At 35.6% G+C, this 18,091-nt stretch overlaps 1 protein-coding gene and 1 long non-coding RNA gene across 2 annotated transcripts in view; one reads left to right on the top strand and one right to left on the bottom strand.

The window, feature by feature from the left end:
• The first annotated feature begins 1,252 nt into the window (after window positions 1–1,252).
• Window positions 1,253–18,091, top strand: part of cacna1hb (calcium channel, voltage-dependent, T type, alpha 1H subunit b) — a 73,705-nt gene continuing 56,866 nt past the window's right edge. The window contains exons 1-2 of the mRNA XM_067442141.1: window positions 1,253–1,363; window positions 7,640–7,773. Coding sequence (XP_067298242.1) covers window positions 1,271–1,363; window positions 7,640–7,773 — 227 coding nt within the window. The 5' untranslated portion in view covers window positions 1,253–1,270. The remainder of the gene's footprint in view (window positions 1,364–7,639; window positions 7,774–18,091) is intronic.
• Window positions 12,681–17,669, bottom strand: LOC137074146 (uncharacterized). The gene is made up of 3 exons (XR_010904924.1): window positions 16,940–17,669; window positions 15,144–15,190; window positions 12,681–13,103 (listed from the first exon to the last, which is right to left on the bottom strand). It is a non-coding gene; the product is annotated as an uncharacterized lncRNA (long non-coding RNA).

The following is an 18,091-nucleotide window of genomic DNA, read 5'->3' as shown; positions in this document are numbered from 1 at the left end:
CAACTGCAAAACCTAGTTGATAACCTGCAAAAGTGTGTCACTTGCTCAAAATGGATAGTTCATTCCTCAAAAGCAAGTGTTCATGTTAATGTAAGTGTCAGTGTCATCAAGATGAAAAGTCCTGATACCATTGTTTATGAACAAGATAGTCAAATGGCTTTGTCATGTTTTCATTATGACAGTTTACTCTGTAAATGTTTTCAGATGCAAAAAAGTCAGATCTTTGTGACACTACCTGAAAATGCTCAAGACAGCACTATATACTATTTGCACAGCCAAGTTACACATTACTGTGTTTAGTGAGGTAACTAAGTCAAGACACTAAATATGTATGTTTCACATTTTTACTGCATATGCTCTTTGCAATTCTAATTTGTTCACAGCATTGTGCAAAATAAACAATACACCGTTATTTACAATAAACATAAACTCCCTTTGGGTAGCTTTGAACAATATTGCAGTACATATTGGAACTGAACATACATAGTACTGTAATCATTCATGCACATCCAGACGTTCCTCTCTGTCTGGCCACATAATTTCATCTACATCACTGCGAGACAAGGGACATTTTCAGAAAAAGAAATAAATAAATAATTGTGTAAAATTTGCTTGACAGATTACTGACAACTAGTTCAACATTTTTGTATGTAATGACTCAAGCAATGAAATGAGGACTATTCGTTTTATATGGAATGACTATGAGCAGTCACAAGTATTTTGACTGACATGACATAAGCAAATGATAATTTTATAAAACACCAGAGAGTTGCATTTGATGCATGTCCAGGAGCATTTGAAATTTGTTGGAGGGAATGAGAAACTCCTACTATGATGTTCACAAATGACTAAATGTTGTGGAGGTTGAACTAACTGTTGTGCAAATGGAAATAGTGATGTGAGAAACACACCAAAGCGACTGAGAAAAACTGTAACGAGGGTCCTATAGCACTTTCCTGATCATAACCCCTGTTTTTCATGTGATAATCTTATGAGCTTTTTTCTTTTTTAATGTCTCTCAGGTATCTCCCTTTCAACAGTGTTTCTTCAAATCTCCCTCTCTTCCACCATCCTACCCTCTCTAATGCTAATTGGCCACAAGTTTGTTGTTGTGTCGATCCAATGAACTCTCAAACATTGTTTTTTCAAATATTGCTTACCCCAATCTTTAAAGCTGACTATGAAAGGAATATTTGAACTCTTGAATTTGTTTTACTTTGTGAGTTGTACTGTCCTTAACTGACGTTCTACATGGTTTGAGCGGCTCAGCATGCTGGTCATTCTGCTCAACTGCATCACACTCGGCATGTTCCAGCCCTGCCAAGATCTGGAGTGCCACTCTGACAGGTGCAGCATACTGCAGGTAACACACAACTACATAATACACAACACACACACACACATGGTTTGATTAACTAAAGTGCCCCTATTATGCTTTTTCAGATATTGTCTTTCATGTGTTGTGTATTAACAGCTGTATGTGAATGTACAGTGTCTTCCCAAAGTTATTGTCTCCCAAATGAAAGAACTGATTCTGAACTACGGTACCTGAAACGAGTCATCAGTAATTCTGGTCTTACTTCTTGCATGAAATCATACTGATCCATCCTACGTCATACATCAGGTCAAAGGTCACTCTTCAGCTGGAACTAGATTCACGTTCAGCCATTATCGGAAATCAGTAATTATAGTTTATCAAGTTGTAAATATGGATATTTTTCTTACAAAAACATGCTTATTCTTTATTAAGTCCCTAGAGTCCTATGGATTACTTTTATGATGGATCGTGCTTTTGACATGGCGAGAAGCGCTGCGTTGGCATTGCAGGCAGTTTCAACGGACTAGTTTCTGACAATATCACAACAGATTGGGTTTGACTGGTCAGGAATTGAGAAATCAACTTTTCATTCAGCCTTTGATATATAAAAGTTCATCATAATATAAGAATATGCTTATAAAAATATAAGTTTCAGAGCTGAAAACTTCCTTGTTAGTCAAAGAAAAGCTTTTATTGACACAAGGCCCAGCAAACGCTCGATCTCAGAATGTGCAAACCTGCGGCGTCAGCGTGTGGTGAAACACCGCCGCTGCAAAAGAAGATCAACGGCTATTGCTCACTGCCTGTTTAGCCCCGCCCACCGATATGCGCATGTAACATAGGCTTAGTGTTGAACCAGATCAATGAGCATGCCATTGAGGATTACAAAATATTGTGCAGAGCCCATGGGCTCGATACACTTAAAAAAAAAAAAAAAAAAGGCTCCAATTGAAAATTTTCTAGTGACTGATCACATCAAAAAAATGTAGTTTGCCGAATTAAAATTCTGGGCATTGATGCAATTTAACTCAAAGAAATTCAATTCGGCCAACTGAAACATTTAGATGTGATCAGACACATTAAAATGTTCAATTGGAGACCTAAACATTTTTTACAGTGTAGTAATGCAACATGTAAGTACGTGTGTTAATTCTAATGCCTTCTTAGCTGAAATGTGATTTATACAGTCAAAAATGTTTTGTCTGTGTGTCAGTAAATCAAACCAGTGTCCAAATGTTAACTTGCATTGTTTCCCTTAGTAGGATGAAAATAATCTGTTATTTAATAGTGATTAAATTCTATAAAGAAATTGATCAAAGAAAGCTCCCTTTATTGCTTAGCTATTTTAAATGAAAATACGTTAGCTCATCACAGCAGTGGGCGTTAACACTGAACTCTCACAGCAGACACACCCCTTAAAACAGAGCGTTCAGAGCAGAGGGCTAAAATCACGGTAGGAAAAATGCCTTTTATTTCTAAATTATGACAATATTTTATTTAAGATATTATTTTTACAAAAAGTAAAGCTTTATAAGTGCACCCCAGAAAACATCATAAAACAATAAAACAACACAGTTCATGTTCACAGTTCTTTAAAAAGAAATGTACGGCCTTTACCAGAAGCCAGTAATTATAGTTTATAAAGTTATAAATATGGATATTTTTCTTACAAAAATATTTTCATACTTTTATGATTAATGGATGCACTCATTTGGGTTCAAAAAACAAGGCACCATTCACTCCCATTATAAAGCTTGGAAGAGCCAGGATATTTTTTAATAAAACTCAGATTGTGTTTGACTGAAAGAAGAAAGTAGTATTTATAAAGGGATAATTTACATTTTTGAGTGAACTAACCCTTTAAGGGGTTTTGGAGACATCTGAAACAAAAAGAGGAACATTTGAAATAGCATAACAGGGGCACTATAACTACATATTTCAATCTCTGATCATTTTATCTGTGGTTTTGTTTGAGTTCCCTGAAAAGAAAGCATTTAAAGGGATACTTCACCGCTTTTTTATATTTAATTATGTTATTCCCTTAACTAAGGCGAGTTGATACATACCGCTCTCGTCTTAGTGCATGCACTTTATCACTCTGACGCACGGTGATGATCTGATAGCTTAGGCCACTAAAAGTTATGAATCAGCGGATTGATTTAGAATTTGGATCGCCAGTGTCACATGATTTCAGCAATTGAGCAGTTTGACACGCAAGCTGAATCATGAATCAATACGCTGATTCATAACCGTTTGAATGTTTATTTGCGGATTGAAAACAAACGCGGAAGAGAAAACAATGCTGAAAGTCATAGTTTTTGTTATTTTTGGACCAAAATGTATTTTTGATGCTTCAATAGATTCTAATTAACCAACTGATGTCACATATGGACTACTTTGATGATGTTTTTATTCCCTTTCTGGACATGGACAGAAGTCTGTATACAGTTGCATACGCTCTTAGACTAAATATTAAATATCTTAAACTGTGTTCCGAAGATGAACGGCAGTCTTACGGTCGTGGAACGACATTAGGGTCGTTAATGACATCATTTTCATTTTTGGGTGAACTAATAACCCTTTAAGCCACATTTAAAATGTTCCATTGGATTGTAAAAAACTAAACAAAATATCAAACCAATATGAAGCAGAATGCATCTGTTTATGCAATTCCTGGACACAGTCAACTGTCAATTGTGACAGACACCCGCGAGCGACACCGTGAAGCATCAGCCACTGACTCAGAAACATACGGTTCTTTTATCTCTCCACAACAACTTGAAAATAACCTGTAGGGTTCGCATAATAATGGAAACATTGCTCACAACAGGCAATTTGAAGTCTGACAGAGACTGTCTTGAAATTTAGTGTCGAAGGCTGTGAATTTAGTTCACAAGCGCTGCTTTAAATGAGATCAGTTAAGAGAAGAAAACCTGCGGTTTCTCTTCTAGGACATCTCTGTGAACTTGAGGGGAACTGACTTCAAAATCCGCTAATAATCACCCTGGGACCATTTTGTTGAAAGTGAATGATAAAAGATGGTTTATAAAAGTGAAGTCAGATCATTTATTTGCATATGGCGCTTGCACTGAAATGAATACCTTTTAAAATGTGTCTGCATATTTTTGAGGCCACTTTATAGTATGTGACATCTAGCATTTTCAGGCATTTGCTATTCTAAATCCTAACATAATTGAATACTAGACACTATCAATCTCCTCTTTTAATCCAATGCAAAGCATATCGGTGAAGATTTGTCAGCATTTTAAAAAAAAATTGAGTACTGGATTGGTTTACATTCACCCTACATATAATGCAATCTAATAGATTGTACATTTTTATAGAATTATATTATTTGGGGAAAAATAAATCAAGTTTAGAGGAGAAACTATTTTGTTCTGTAGATCTGTGATGAAGACGAGCTCACTAGCTCACCCTCAGGGAAGAAATATGAAGGGACGTAAAAACGATGGCTCACTCGCAGAAGCACTTTCGTGCAAGTTGGAATTTATTTACAGAATATATACAAGTGCCCACAAAATGATAAAAATACAAAGTACCAAAGAAATAACAAAAAGGGAAAAGAAACCAGAAAATACAGAAGCACCATGTAGCACTCTTGCATCGACTTGTTAAGGTTTGTTCTCGGTTTATATAAGTCAAGCCCCACCCCTTTTTTAGGCCATACCATTATCGTGTAAGTATTATATTTAATGCACATACAAGTACCTCATCTTCTTGACATCCGTTATAATCAATCAACAATAATTATTTCCACACTTATTACTTAAACACATACTCCATTAATACCCTGGCACTTAAATACACACAGGAACACCTTTTCCCACTAGAGAATGGGTTCGCCAGCTTCTGGTTGCACTGTGCCGGCACGACCCAGCCCGTGATGCCATAAACCACAGCATTTTCACAGACATAAGACAAAAAGTTGCATAATGTTGTTATATATAATTTTGGGGATGTCTACAACTTAATCACTCTATAAACAAAAGCTAAATTAACTATAATATAGAAGTAGAAATTTTAGATGAAACTACATTTTTATGGAGCTAGAAATATGACAAAATGATCTGAATTTGAATTGTATAAATCTGAATTATTGACAAGTGTAATCTAACAAAATTGAATATTATGTTGCATTTTACATAGTTCTGAATTTGAATTTTTAAATGTTGAATATAGAACATTTAAAATTGAACACATCTGAAATGTTTTTATGTCGAAATTGTATAAATTTTCAAACAGCAGATATTTTGTTCTGAATTAATAGACTGGAAATATTACGTTTTTGAAAATACAGATTCAAGATTTCAGATGAAGAAGAAATTCAGATCATCAAATTCAATATTTTAAAATTTCCAACCGCAGAAATTCAGATCTTACAGAAAGTAGACCAGAGGTCATCATCAGGGAAGAGTAAAGGATGTCAGAAAAGTCAAACGGAGCACCGTCTGATCATTTCATTTCCTATATGTAATGGAATAAAGAGAAAAGATCAAACGACCCTTTTATACTTTTTAGTTTGGTTTAGATTAATGCACATAATGAGATATCGGCTAGATTTCTAATTTTTCATGCGTGGTTTACAAAACGCTGATTAGTGAAGAAAATCTACGCATTTGCCGTCATCTGTCGTTCTCCAGGGCTGAATCCAAAATTGACCCCTAAACCCTCATTCACTATTCCTTACTTTAGTCCATTAACACAGTTAAATTGAAAGAGTGAATTAAAATGAGTAAGTGAAATCAGACTTCCATTGAATGTACATCGTCTGTATAGCTATTGCTGTGTGGGGTTGAATGAATGCACTCGAACATGTCCATGGTTTCGTACAATGGCTGTCCCCTCAAATAATGCCCTATTTGATTGGATTCAGCCCATGTCTGTTCAACAAAATAATAGTCTTATAGCAGTAGTAGGTTAACGCTTTTTAAACTGTACAGGGCAGGTCCTAGATCAGGCAACTTTTCTGTGCAACTTAACGCGTTTCACTGAAAAAAAATTGTATCCGATAGGCTATATGAAATATTAATCAGCACCTGGTCTGTTTTATTTAATTGTGCGGTAAACCACTAGCCTGACAAGCCAGACCCACATTAAGATGTCTGGAAACTCACCATTGACAGGGCTCAATCCGAGGGGCGGGATAAACGGTTGTCTTTCAAACTCCCTCTGCACGCGATAGGATAGCGCGACAACCAACCAGAGCAAAGAAGGTGAAACAGAGCTAGTTGAAAGATTAAACATTCGCCGTATCCGGTCAGCAAAACTGCGAACACATCTTCCCTTCTTAAGAATGACTTCAGTGCCGTTCTTTGTTCTTTTCTAAAGACTCCAAGTCTTCCAGAGTCGCGGTCAAAGCTGATTCGAAAGACCACCGTTCGCCAGTCTCTGTGTTTACTAGAAGCACACAAACGCAACTCTGGCGTCATTATGTTTAGCCCCGCCCACCGACTCTATACACAATGAGAGCTTGCCGTTTACGGCTCAAATGGGTTTGCTAGACAACACTCACAGGCAGATTAGATTTGCTGCCGCTAGGGTGCGTCTAGATTTCTAGGCTAGTAAACCACACGAAAAATTAGAAATCTAGTCGGAATCTAATTTTCCGTGCATTAATCTAAACTAAACAAAAAAGTATAAAAGGGCCGTTAGATCTTTATTCCATTACATATAGCAAATTAAATGATCAGACGGTGCTCCCTTTGACTTTTCTGACATCCTTTACTCTTCCCTGATGATGACCTCTGGTCTACTTCTGTAAGATCTGAATTTCTGTGATTGGAATTTTAGAATATTGAATTTGATGATCTGAATTTCTTCTTCATCTGAAATCTTGAATCATTATTTTTTTAAACTTAATTTTTCCAGTCTATTAATTCAGAACAAAATTAACTAATTCTACTGTTTGAAAATACATATTTCTAGCACTATACAATGTGATTAACATTTTGTTAATCAAAGTTTAATTAAGTTTACTTACTATGCATAAAGACAACTTTAAAAGATTCTAATGTTTATTGATATGTTTTAAAACGTATCATCATATTTTCTGTTGTACTAAAAAAATATTTTCTGCAGTCAGTAAAAGTGTTCGATACATCAACACTCTGGTGTCAAGCAAAAATACTATTTAAACAAAATTGTTTATTTAAATTAGTTTTATGGGGAGTGTTGTTTGCTTTTAGATGGACCAAATAAAAGGACCGAAAATCATGATTTTGGGATATAAATGCACTTTAAATAAATCACATTTGACTTTTTTCCAGTGGTTCAATGTTTTCGTGGTTCTTCACTCTACAGGCCTTCGATGACTTCATCTTTGCATTCTTTGCTGTGGAGATGGTGTTAAAAATGGTGGCCTTGGGGGTTTTTGGTCCAAAATGTTACCTTGGCGACACCTGGAACCGTCTTGACCTCTTTATCGTCATGGCTGGGTGAGTGACCAATCACAAACCTGAGACTGCCTCTCTCAGAAGATCTAAAAAGTCAACTATTAGTGTGTGATTCCTAGAATTTAATTAGTCATTAAACTCCTAACTATTACAAGGTGTGTGTGTGTGTGTGTGTGTGTGTGTGTGTGTGTGTGTGTGTGTGTGTGTGTGTGTGTGTGTGTGTGTGTGTGTGTGTGTGTGTGTGTGTGTGTGTGTGTGTGTGTGTGTGTGTGTGTGTGTGTACTTGTATTTCTTACTTTGTGGGGCCCAGTGACCAGTAGCGTGTGTGTGTCTGTGTGTTTAATGTCAGATCCAGTTTTAATGTCAGGTCAAGTTCTAATGTCAAGTCGATGTGTCACAGCTAAGCTCATGAATGACAATTACCAGCAGGCGTGAGTCTCTGTGTCTGACTGTATCTGGTCTCTCCTGTCACTTGTGCTGTCACTGACTCTGCGATTTCTACTAGTTTTCCTCTCTGTAAAAGGCAGCTCAATCTAAAGTTCCTGATCACTCATTAAAACTCATTAAAATCATTGTGTGAGTAAGGAGTAAATTGATCATTAAATCGGACAAGGGCAAAACATTTCTAAACCGCTTTGGGATGCTGGTGTGTGGATTTTCCCAATAGACTTCTTAACTGGCTTAACCAGCAAGACTGCCTTCATGAATCTCCTTCACCAGAAATATTATGTTGATCAATCAAGTGAAAAGTATGGCTATAACAGCACTACACCAACACTTGTATAAATAGCATAGACATTCATGTGGGCCTAAGCTACACTTTTTAGCAGGACGAGCATTTAAATATTCTGAAACAATTTAAAATAATATTAAATACAGTATTCTCTTTGCTGCTGTGTGTGAGCAGTAAGAAAGAGATGTTTTACACCGTCCCTATTTTAAATGCAATGTATTACACATTATGTTAGAATTGTTTAAACTGTTCTACGAGTCAATGAATCAAGACCAAACATTGGTCTGCAACACAAATCTTACCAGAAATTTTACTGAAACATAAAAAAGAAAAGAAAAATGCTGTTCTTTTGAAATTTCTGTTCATCAAAGAATCCTGAAAAAATACAGCAGTTTTTACAAAAATATTCAACATTAACACTCTTTAGAAGAGAGGTCTTCAACCCTGCTCCTAGTGACCCACCTGTGTCCCAATTCGCATACTATCCATACTAAATAGTATTCGAAAATTATTATTATTATTATTTGGAAAATGATTATGTCCCAAATCGTAATATGTTGAAAAAAGTATTCCAAAGATACCCAGATGGTTTACTATTTCCAGTCCGAATTCGAAGTATGGATCGATGTGCAATAATGGCTGATATTGCCCAGAACCCATTGCGAGTTGGACGAGGATTCGATTAGAACTACAAAAACGGATAAAAAGTGTTAAAAAACTACAAACATGACAGATGTGCGAGTCCGACAGTTAGGTAGAGCGGTTTAGATAAAGGAGTTTAATCGACCAACTATATGTATTTAACCTGACAAAAGTAAATTTTGTCAGTGTTGTCCACATTATATTTCACCTGCAGCAGCATTGTGAACTTTTGTAATGACACGTTTGGCCGTTAAATTTTAAATGCATTATTATATTTAAACTGCAAACAAGAGGAGAGTCTCTGCATTAAACACCCACAAATGGCAGATCAACGTACGGCTACATTTCTCTCTGAAACGGTAGGAGATTAAACTGAATTTGGAGGATTTGAACTGTAATGAAGCACAGTTTAAACGGTGATGGGATACACGTAACTAAGCGACAGAGTTTGTTAAACATGAAGTAGTATGTCAGAAGCTTGCATACTTTTCTGCTACACATTCAAAAGTATTAACTTTTTCTTCACAAAAAGAGTACATACTTTTAGGATGTTTTATAAGTAGGCGAATTGGGACGCAGCACCACTATCCTGCGGAGTTTAGCGCCAACCCTAATCAAAGACAGCTGAAGCTAATCAAGATCTTCAGGACCAATTGTTGAAAATACACAGGCAGGTTTTCTGAAGCAGGTTGGAAATAAATTTGGAAGGACAGTGGGTTCCCAGGAGCAGGGTTGAAGACCTCTAGAAGATGCAGGAAATAACCACTTTGAACAAAAAGATGCCAGACAATGAACTGAAGGCTTAAATACAGACAGAGTAATTAACAGAAAACAGAACAGATGTACAGATTAATTAACAACTTTCCAGGCAGTTTTTTTTAGCCTGTAAGTTACGACTTCAAACCATGACTCACGACTTTGTAGTGTTCTAGGCAAAGTCACACCAAACTGCTTGAGTGTAATTGTGGTAGCTAGATGTAAACAATGCATGGCAGACCTTACAGGGCTTATGCTCATTTAAAATAATATATTTTGCCAAAGGTGCTTACTCCTTGCTTATTTGAGGGAAATGGGAGAGAAAAAATGGCACATAAGGCAAGCAAAGCTGTTATACATTTTATTTTATTTTATTTTATTTGTATATGGAAATGTATTTGGTGTACAATTTTCATAAACACCGGATCCGTAGGGGCTGCCATTGATGTTTCACAGGCTTTAGCCTTATTCGGACAGTAATTGTTTCTCGTGGGGTCGTAAGGTATTTTCACCATTTACAGAGGCTAGTCTGTGATTTTATTGCAGTCCGAATCCAGAATGTCAGTGTTTTTCTTCCATCACCAGAGTAAAAATCCCCGGCTGAATGACCTAGTGTTTTTAGACAAACACCTAGGCCATGTGGTGATTTAAATGCCGTCTGATTCTCAGATTTTTCAAGAAGAGATTGCATCAAAAGTAATTGTTTATATACTTTTTGACCCCTGCAGAGCACCGTATCATTACGTTTCCCTGTAATATGGATGCATTTTAAAGATCTAGCCTGCACTTTAATACTGAAATGCTGGAAAGTATTTACAAGAATAATCTTACATCACCACTCAAAAAGAAAAGCACGTAAACATGTGAAATGAGCCGTTATTATGGCTGTAATTAACGTTATATAGGTTCAATTTGCAGCATTCTATTAACCTAATTCCACTTATTTCCACATTTTTAAATTACATCTTCCTATCTACTTTTAAACAGGATTATTAATATAAATTAAATCATTCATAATTTCTTGTTATTAAATTAAATAGGATTTTATTCTTATTATTCAAGCATATGACATTTTTACAGCAGACGAGCATTAGAATGACCACATGAGCGGCGTTCGGAGGTGCGCAAGGTCACAAAACTCTCTCCTCCACCATGAATAAATCGGCATCCGAATGCACGAGTTTTATCACAGAGATGGCAATGGCATGCAAATGTATTTTTACGGATGTCTACATGAGAAACAATTACCGTCCGAATAGGGCTTATGTGACGTCAGAGCTCGTAACTGGAAGTACATCAATCTAGCATGAGGTCAAGGGTTTGACTGCCGTTCCAGTGCACTTTCACGGGTAGAAAGTTGGAAAAACACGGGTCACGGTTTCCCTGGAACCCATAACAATGGCTAGGAACGAGCACAGGAAACACAGTCAAAACTAAACCAAAACAGACTATACACTTGATATTATATTATATTATATTATATTATATTATATTATATATTATATTATATTATATTAATTACATTATATTTAGGGCTGTCAAAGTTAATGCGTTAATAACGTTTTAACGCAAATTCATTTTAACTGCACTAAATTTATTAACGCGTGTTAACAGCATTTTCAGTTTGATCCGTGGCATAGCCCGTAGTTGGAAAAAGTGAGAGCAGTCAGACGCAAAGGATGCAGCAGCAAACATTAATAGGGAAAGAAAAGGGTTGACATTAACATTAATATTCAAAACCAAAAGTGGAGTATTGCCTACATAAGCTACCATATTTTCAGTTTAACTTCTATTAGACTCCAGAAAGAAAAGTGCGTTTTTTCACTGAGCACATTCTCTGCAGTCTGAGCGCGATGCACTGCAGCTCACTCTCGCTCATGTCTGAGGTAAATCATTAACACCATCACTGCTTACAGTAGCTACACGTGTTTAATTTAACTAAATACATTATAATCGGCTAAAACGAATGCACAGGTTACTGTCCTGAACAAGCGCGCCTCCAAGTCCGTGTTCTTCACACTGCCCACGTGAATCGCGGCCCAGTTGGGCGAGCACACGCAAAATACCGGCAGTTCAATAGGGAATGGGGATCTCTTAAAGGGGCCGCACTATATTCCTACTCGTGGAATATGGACCTCCTCCAGGTATGGTGTGGTTCTGGTGCGCTCACTGGGACACATTGCCAATTTTTCATACGAACTGTGCCTTGCTCTGAATTATACTGACAGTGTAAAAGCTCCCTTTATATTCTTAAAATGAGAGAAATCACTACTTACTCTTAATTTTTAAGTTTAGGCTTAAGAGACATGAACAATTTCTTAGATAAACATCTATGACCTTTTATACGTCTAGTCTTCATGCTGTATTGATTATTATTGAATAAGTATGGTTTCACTATCAAATAAATGTACATTTGCATAAAGCATGCATATTTGTCCATACCCATGCACTGTAAAACCCAACAAGTTACGGTAACTCAAACCATTTGAGGAAACCGATTGCTTCAAACCAATTAAGTTTTAAAACCATTAAGTATGAGTACTGAAAACTCATATACATTGAGTTAAATTAACTCATATTTTAGTGTTGTTTAAGTGTTAAAACTTATATTTTAGTGTTGTGTTGATCAATTATTAAGAGTAAACTGAACTTAAAGATTTTAAGTTAATTTTATTAATTCAGTTTGAATTCAGGTAACAAATCTAACTAAGTCTTAACAACTACATGGTTACTTAAATGGTTTTAGGAAACAGATTGCGGCAAATGGTTTAAGTTCATCAAACTCAAAGTGATTAAGTTACATAAGACTAAGCACAAGCTAACATTGGTACAAAATGAAGACAGAACAGGAGGGTATTTTTAAGTAATTTATTGAAATATAACATTTACATCATAAATACAGTATGCCATATGTTCACAAATATAACTAGACAAAAAATATTAGACTTTTTCACCAAATAAAACAGCACAAACATGTTTAAAAAAGTCATAACATTTAAATAACAAAACATATAAAATAAAAAAATTATGTAAAAAGGTACGTTTCCTCAAAAAGCAAAAGCACTGTATGATCTTTAATGTACTCTAAGTGTATTGCACTGACCGAAGACTTGGCAGACATCACCACCTCATCTTTAAAGACAATCAAAGCATCCAGTGGGTTTAAAGGTAACGTTCCCTCTTCCTCCTCGACAGTAAGGATGGTGACTGTTGGCTTCTGCACCTGGTCAAGCTCCTTTTTCTATATGCATTGGAAAAAAAGTTTGTATGACACCACATATAAAAATAACCCTTGTCAGGGCAGACACCATATTTCAATTTTCATAAATAAAAAAAACGTTGTTATAAGGAACGGATTATTGTTGATTTAATTGGGCGTGTGCTTATTTAAAACCCTGTAGTTCAATTTTGTAAAGATGTTAAGTTGTTTGTCAGCAAGGTTTAATTGGGGGAAAAACATTTTCAGGGGTGTATCAGCCGAATGTTCTAGACCTTGAATTGAATGACGAATTGAATTGAATTGAATTCAAGCGATAATGCACACATTGCAAAACATTTGTTTTTCATGTCAGTATGTCATAAATAGAAAGAGGCAACAGTTTACTGTCAAAGATTTGTCGCTCACATCACGCCGCATCCAGTGTAGACAACATAACGGACTATAAGGGGCTCTTTTGTCCTGTCGCGCTGCTCACATCCGGTGTAGACAAGGTGAAACAAGACAGATTTGATTATAAAATTTTAAATGGATAATGGCAAGACATCCTTGGTGTAAATTACGTTCTTCTTTCAGATTAATATAATCAGAGCGGTATTAATAAATGTCCTGGTTAATCCAAGCATTATAATGGCAGTAAATGGCTGTCCAAAATTTGAAGCCAAAAAAGTGCATCTATTCATTATAAAAGTAATCCACATGACTCTGGAGGGTTAATAAAGTACTTCCGAAGTGAATCAATGGGTTTATATGAGAAAAATATCCATATTTAACTCGTTATAAAATAAGAAAATAACTAGTTTCCGGCACAACGATGACGTCGGATATAGCGTAAAAAAGCATAACAGCCACGGCGTTGACGGCGGACGCAGCGTAAAAAACATAAATGATGTGACGATGATGTCGGGCGTTGCACAAGCGTTTTGAATCACGAGAGGATATTTTTCTTACACAAACCCATCGATTTAATTCAGAAGGCCTTTATTATTCCCCCGGAGCCGTGTGAAGCACTTTTAAAATGGATGGATGCACTTTTTTGGGCTACAAATTTTGGGCTGCCATTCACTGCCATTATAAAGCTTGGACGAGCCAGGACACGTATTAATATAACTCTGATTGTATTCGTCTGAAAGAAGAATGTCATTTACACCAAGGAGGACTTGAGGGGGGGAGTAAATCAGGGTGAACGATTCCTTTAAGCTTGAGCTGAGATTGGTTTATTATGTGTCAAATAAGCTTTTGCTGTGCTCAATGTATATGCTAATGAAAGCCTAAATTAAACGTTTTGAAGACTAGATTTTCAATGGACAGATTAATAAAATTCTTATGTGTTTGGAACAATATGAGGGTTGGTAATTTATGAATCATGACTGAATTTGTATTGGCAAGTGGACTATACATTTAAGACAACTTGAATGATCAACTATCAGTCACTGTAACCACACCATGCATTTATGCTGGTGGCAGCTGAAAGGTTAACATGTTGCTAAATAAATGTAATGTAGTTTTGACATGTGTCCTACCTTGTGTCTTGAAAACATCTCCTAACTCTTCCTTTTAAATAGTAACAGACCTGCCAGGATCGTAGTTTTTTTTATGATTCATGACAAGACTTCTTTCAACCACTGCAAATCTAGCATTGCCAATTACCTTACACCTTTACAAACCCAAGGCAACTTCAGGATAACTGCCAGTGAAAATATAACACACGAAATGTTTCTGTTTATATTAGGAAAGCAGACTATAACAACAACTTTCAAGACTTGACCAGTATTCTCCTGAAGCAATACAACATGACTTTGAATGATAGACAGACTGGACTTTGGACTTTAAGCCTTTTAAAAAAATCATATTGCTTCAGAAGACTTACAAGTTGTGCTAAAAGACATTTATGGTCATAATTACGTTTGCAAAAATAGCAATTCATTCAAAAATTAAAATTGAAGAACAAACTTATATTTGTATGAACATTATGTAACTGTTCATAACGTTATCATTTGCATTTTGCACAGTAACGTTACAAAATTCCATTGATTTGTTCAATGTTAATTCTAACTTACTTACTCATAGAATTGTAGCCACGTTGCTGCCATTGCACCTTCGTCTTTGCTCTGAAAAGATTTAAAACAATGTGTTAGTGTGAGTTTCAAATGAGAAAACGTCATGAGAAACAAATAACAGTTTAAAATTTTATCTAACGTTAGCAGGGGCGTAGCCATCTTTTCAGAAGTGAGGGGGACAGAAATGTCGTAATACCATTTTTTTTTTTTTTTTTGGACCAATATAATTTATCGCATCTCTTGCTTTTAATTGGGCAAGATATCAAATACACTGCTGAACAATAACCAATAATTAATATCTATAATATTATTCTCCTATTCTCCTTTTTTTTGTGTGCCAATTTTATGATTGGTTTATATACTACTAACACTTCTGCATTAAGACTCCATAGATTTTATGCAATGTAAAAATATATATATATATATATTCTGATGTAACTCATCTGTTCTCTATGTGAATATATAGTAAAATGTAATTTATTCCTGTGATCAAAGCTGAATTTATCATCATTACTCCAGTCTTCAGTGATCCTTCACTAATCATTCCCATATGAGGATCTGATGATCAACACACATTTAGGATTATTATCAGTTGTGCTGCCCATGGTGATGCTTAATTTTCTAAACATTTGTGGTAAAATTAAAAGAGAGAAATTAATACTTTTATTGATCAGACATGCATTAAATTGATCACAAGTGATATTTTTAATATTACAAATTAGATAATTTATTTAATAAATGCAAATAAATGCTGTCCATTGAACTTTCTATTCATTAAAGAATCCTGAAAAATAACATGTAGGCTATCATGGTTTCCACAACATTTTGGGAACTGTTTTCAACACAGATAATAATCATAAATGTTTCTTGATTATGAAATCCTCATCTGAGAATGATTAGTGACGGATCATGTGACACTGAAGACTGGAGTAATGATGATAAATTCAGCTTTGATCACAGGAATAAATTACTATATATTCACATAGGGAAAAAAAACGGTTTTAATTTGTAATAATGTTCAAAATATTACTGTTTTAACTATTTTCGATTACATAAATGCAGCCGTGGTGAGCAGAATACTAAACATTAAAAAAGCTGCATTATTCATGATACTTTATTGTCAATAAATAGGCTACATTGAGATGACTTAAAAAACACACATAAAGCATATATTGTCGCACTCGTCTGATTGTCGTCGTCACGTTTCATCACTAACGATTGTTTTCCTTCAGCTGCAGCTCCAGCTTGACAGGGTATTACGAACCCACTTTTGGACTTTCTGTGAGAGCGCCCTCCTCATATTAAGATTCGGAAAAAATTACAGGTCATGCATAGATAATTTTTTGTTTCTGAATTTAAATCTTGATGTATTCACATTGGTTTCTATGTAAATACACTTGCCCCTGACCTCAAGAAGCGCGCTATCAACCGAGTTTAGAGAAGGCTGTCGTTAGCGTCTCTGTTACTTGTCCGCCCCCACACAGAGTAACACCGGTTCGAATCCCGCTCGGAGCGGGTCGACTAGGATCGGTGAGACCCAGTAAAAGTGCGGGGGACGAAAATACATTTTATTAAAAGTTAGGGGGACACGTCCCCCCCGTCCCCCGCGTAATCTACGCCCATGAACGTTAGCAAAACAGGATCTAAAATGCTCCTCAAGTCACTTTGTTCACCCCGGAGCTTCAGCTGCTTTAGTCAAATTAACTAGCATCACATATGATAGAGGAAACTCGAATTCGATTAACAATACATTTAAAACGGTTGTAATATAAGGAATGCGTGAGTTTGCATTAACGTTACCTTTTGCTTTAACATAGTTACCGTCACTGTGGCACGAGAGACGTGGAAAGATGGCCAGCTGTCTCTAAAGCCAGCGTTTATCTGTCCGACTGTGAGAAAGCACAAACATATATTTTTTAATTCCCCGCTGACAAACTGCAGTGTAAAACAGCATAATTAACTCCAAACGTGTACATTACCGTTGATAACACTGGTGCAATAGCGCATTTGCTCCTAATGTTAGATTGTTTGCTGGCTAACTTTACACACAACATTACTGAGCTGGTTAATCTTCGGATAAACATAAAAGAGGTACGAAAATAACACTGAAAACGTTCAAACATGAGCGAAATATGAATAAATAAGTTTGAAACGCTTACCTTTTGTTTTTCTTGACTGTAGCGCGAGCCGTCCTGCTGTGACTGGACTGAAGGAGGGAAAATGGCGCGGTTTTTGTTACCTCGGAAACTCACTGGGATGATACTTTGACATGACTAAATGTAATGACTTTAAAAGAGCTTAATGTAAGACTGTAGGCTTAATATGAGGTAGATTAATGTATATACTATTGTTTATTTATTTATTTTATCAGCTTTTAGTTATTTAATTGGCCATAGATGTAAAATACTAGATTAAATAAATATCTGTAACTTAAACCATTAGAGTTAAAAAGTTTTAGTAACTTATTTAGATTGAGGTTTGCTTTCAATAATACATTTTTGAGTTAACATCACACATATTTGTTAAGTTGAATTAACTTTTTTGGTAACATTAAGTAAAATGAACTTATTTCATTTAGTGAATTTCACTGTTAGGTTTTACAGTGTGCTGATTAGAGTATTAAAAACTTAATTTAAACTTAATTTAAGATACATTTACAATTGCTAAAAATGTGTGATTAAATTGTGATTAATCGCGAGTTAACTCATGACAATCATGCGATTAATCGCAATTAAATATTTTAAACGATTGATAGCCCTAATTATTTTACATTATATTATATTATATTAATGTCATCTAATGGTTCAAAATAGAAGATTATTCTATATAGCTGTATTTCCCTGTTGCATCCGGCATAAAACCTGTGCCAAATCAAATGTGTGTGTGGTCCACTTGTTTGGGAGTAATGCTAGGAAGGTGAATGAATGGATCGGTATTACCCTGTTGTGTTCC

This window comes from Pseudorasbora parva, chromosome 4 (genome assembly GCF_024679245.1).
Source record: "Pseudorasbora parva isolate DD20220531a chromosome 4, ASM2467924v1, whole genome shotgun sequence".
Taxonomy (NCBI): Eukaryota; Metazoa; Chordata; class Actinopteri; order Cypriniformes; family Gobionidae; genus Pseudorasbora; species Pseudorasbora parva.
This window is presented reverse-complemented; position numbering and strand designations above follow the sequence as displayed.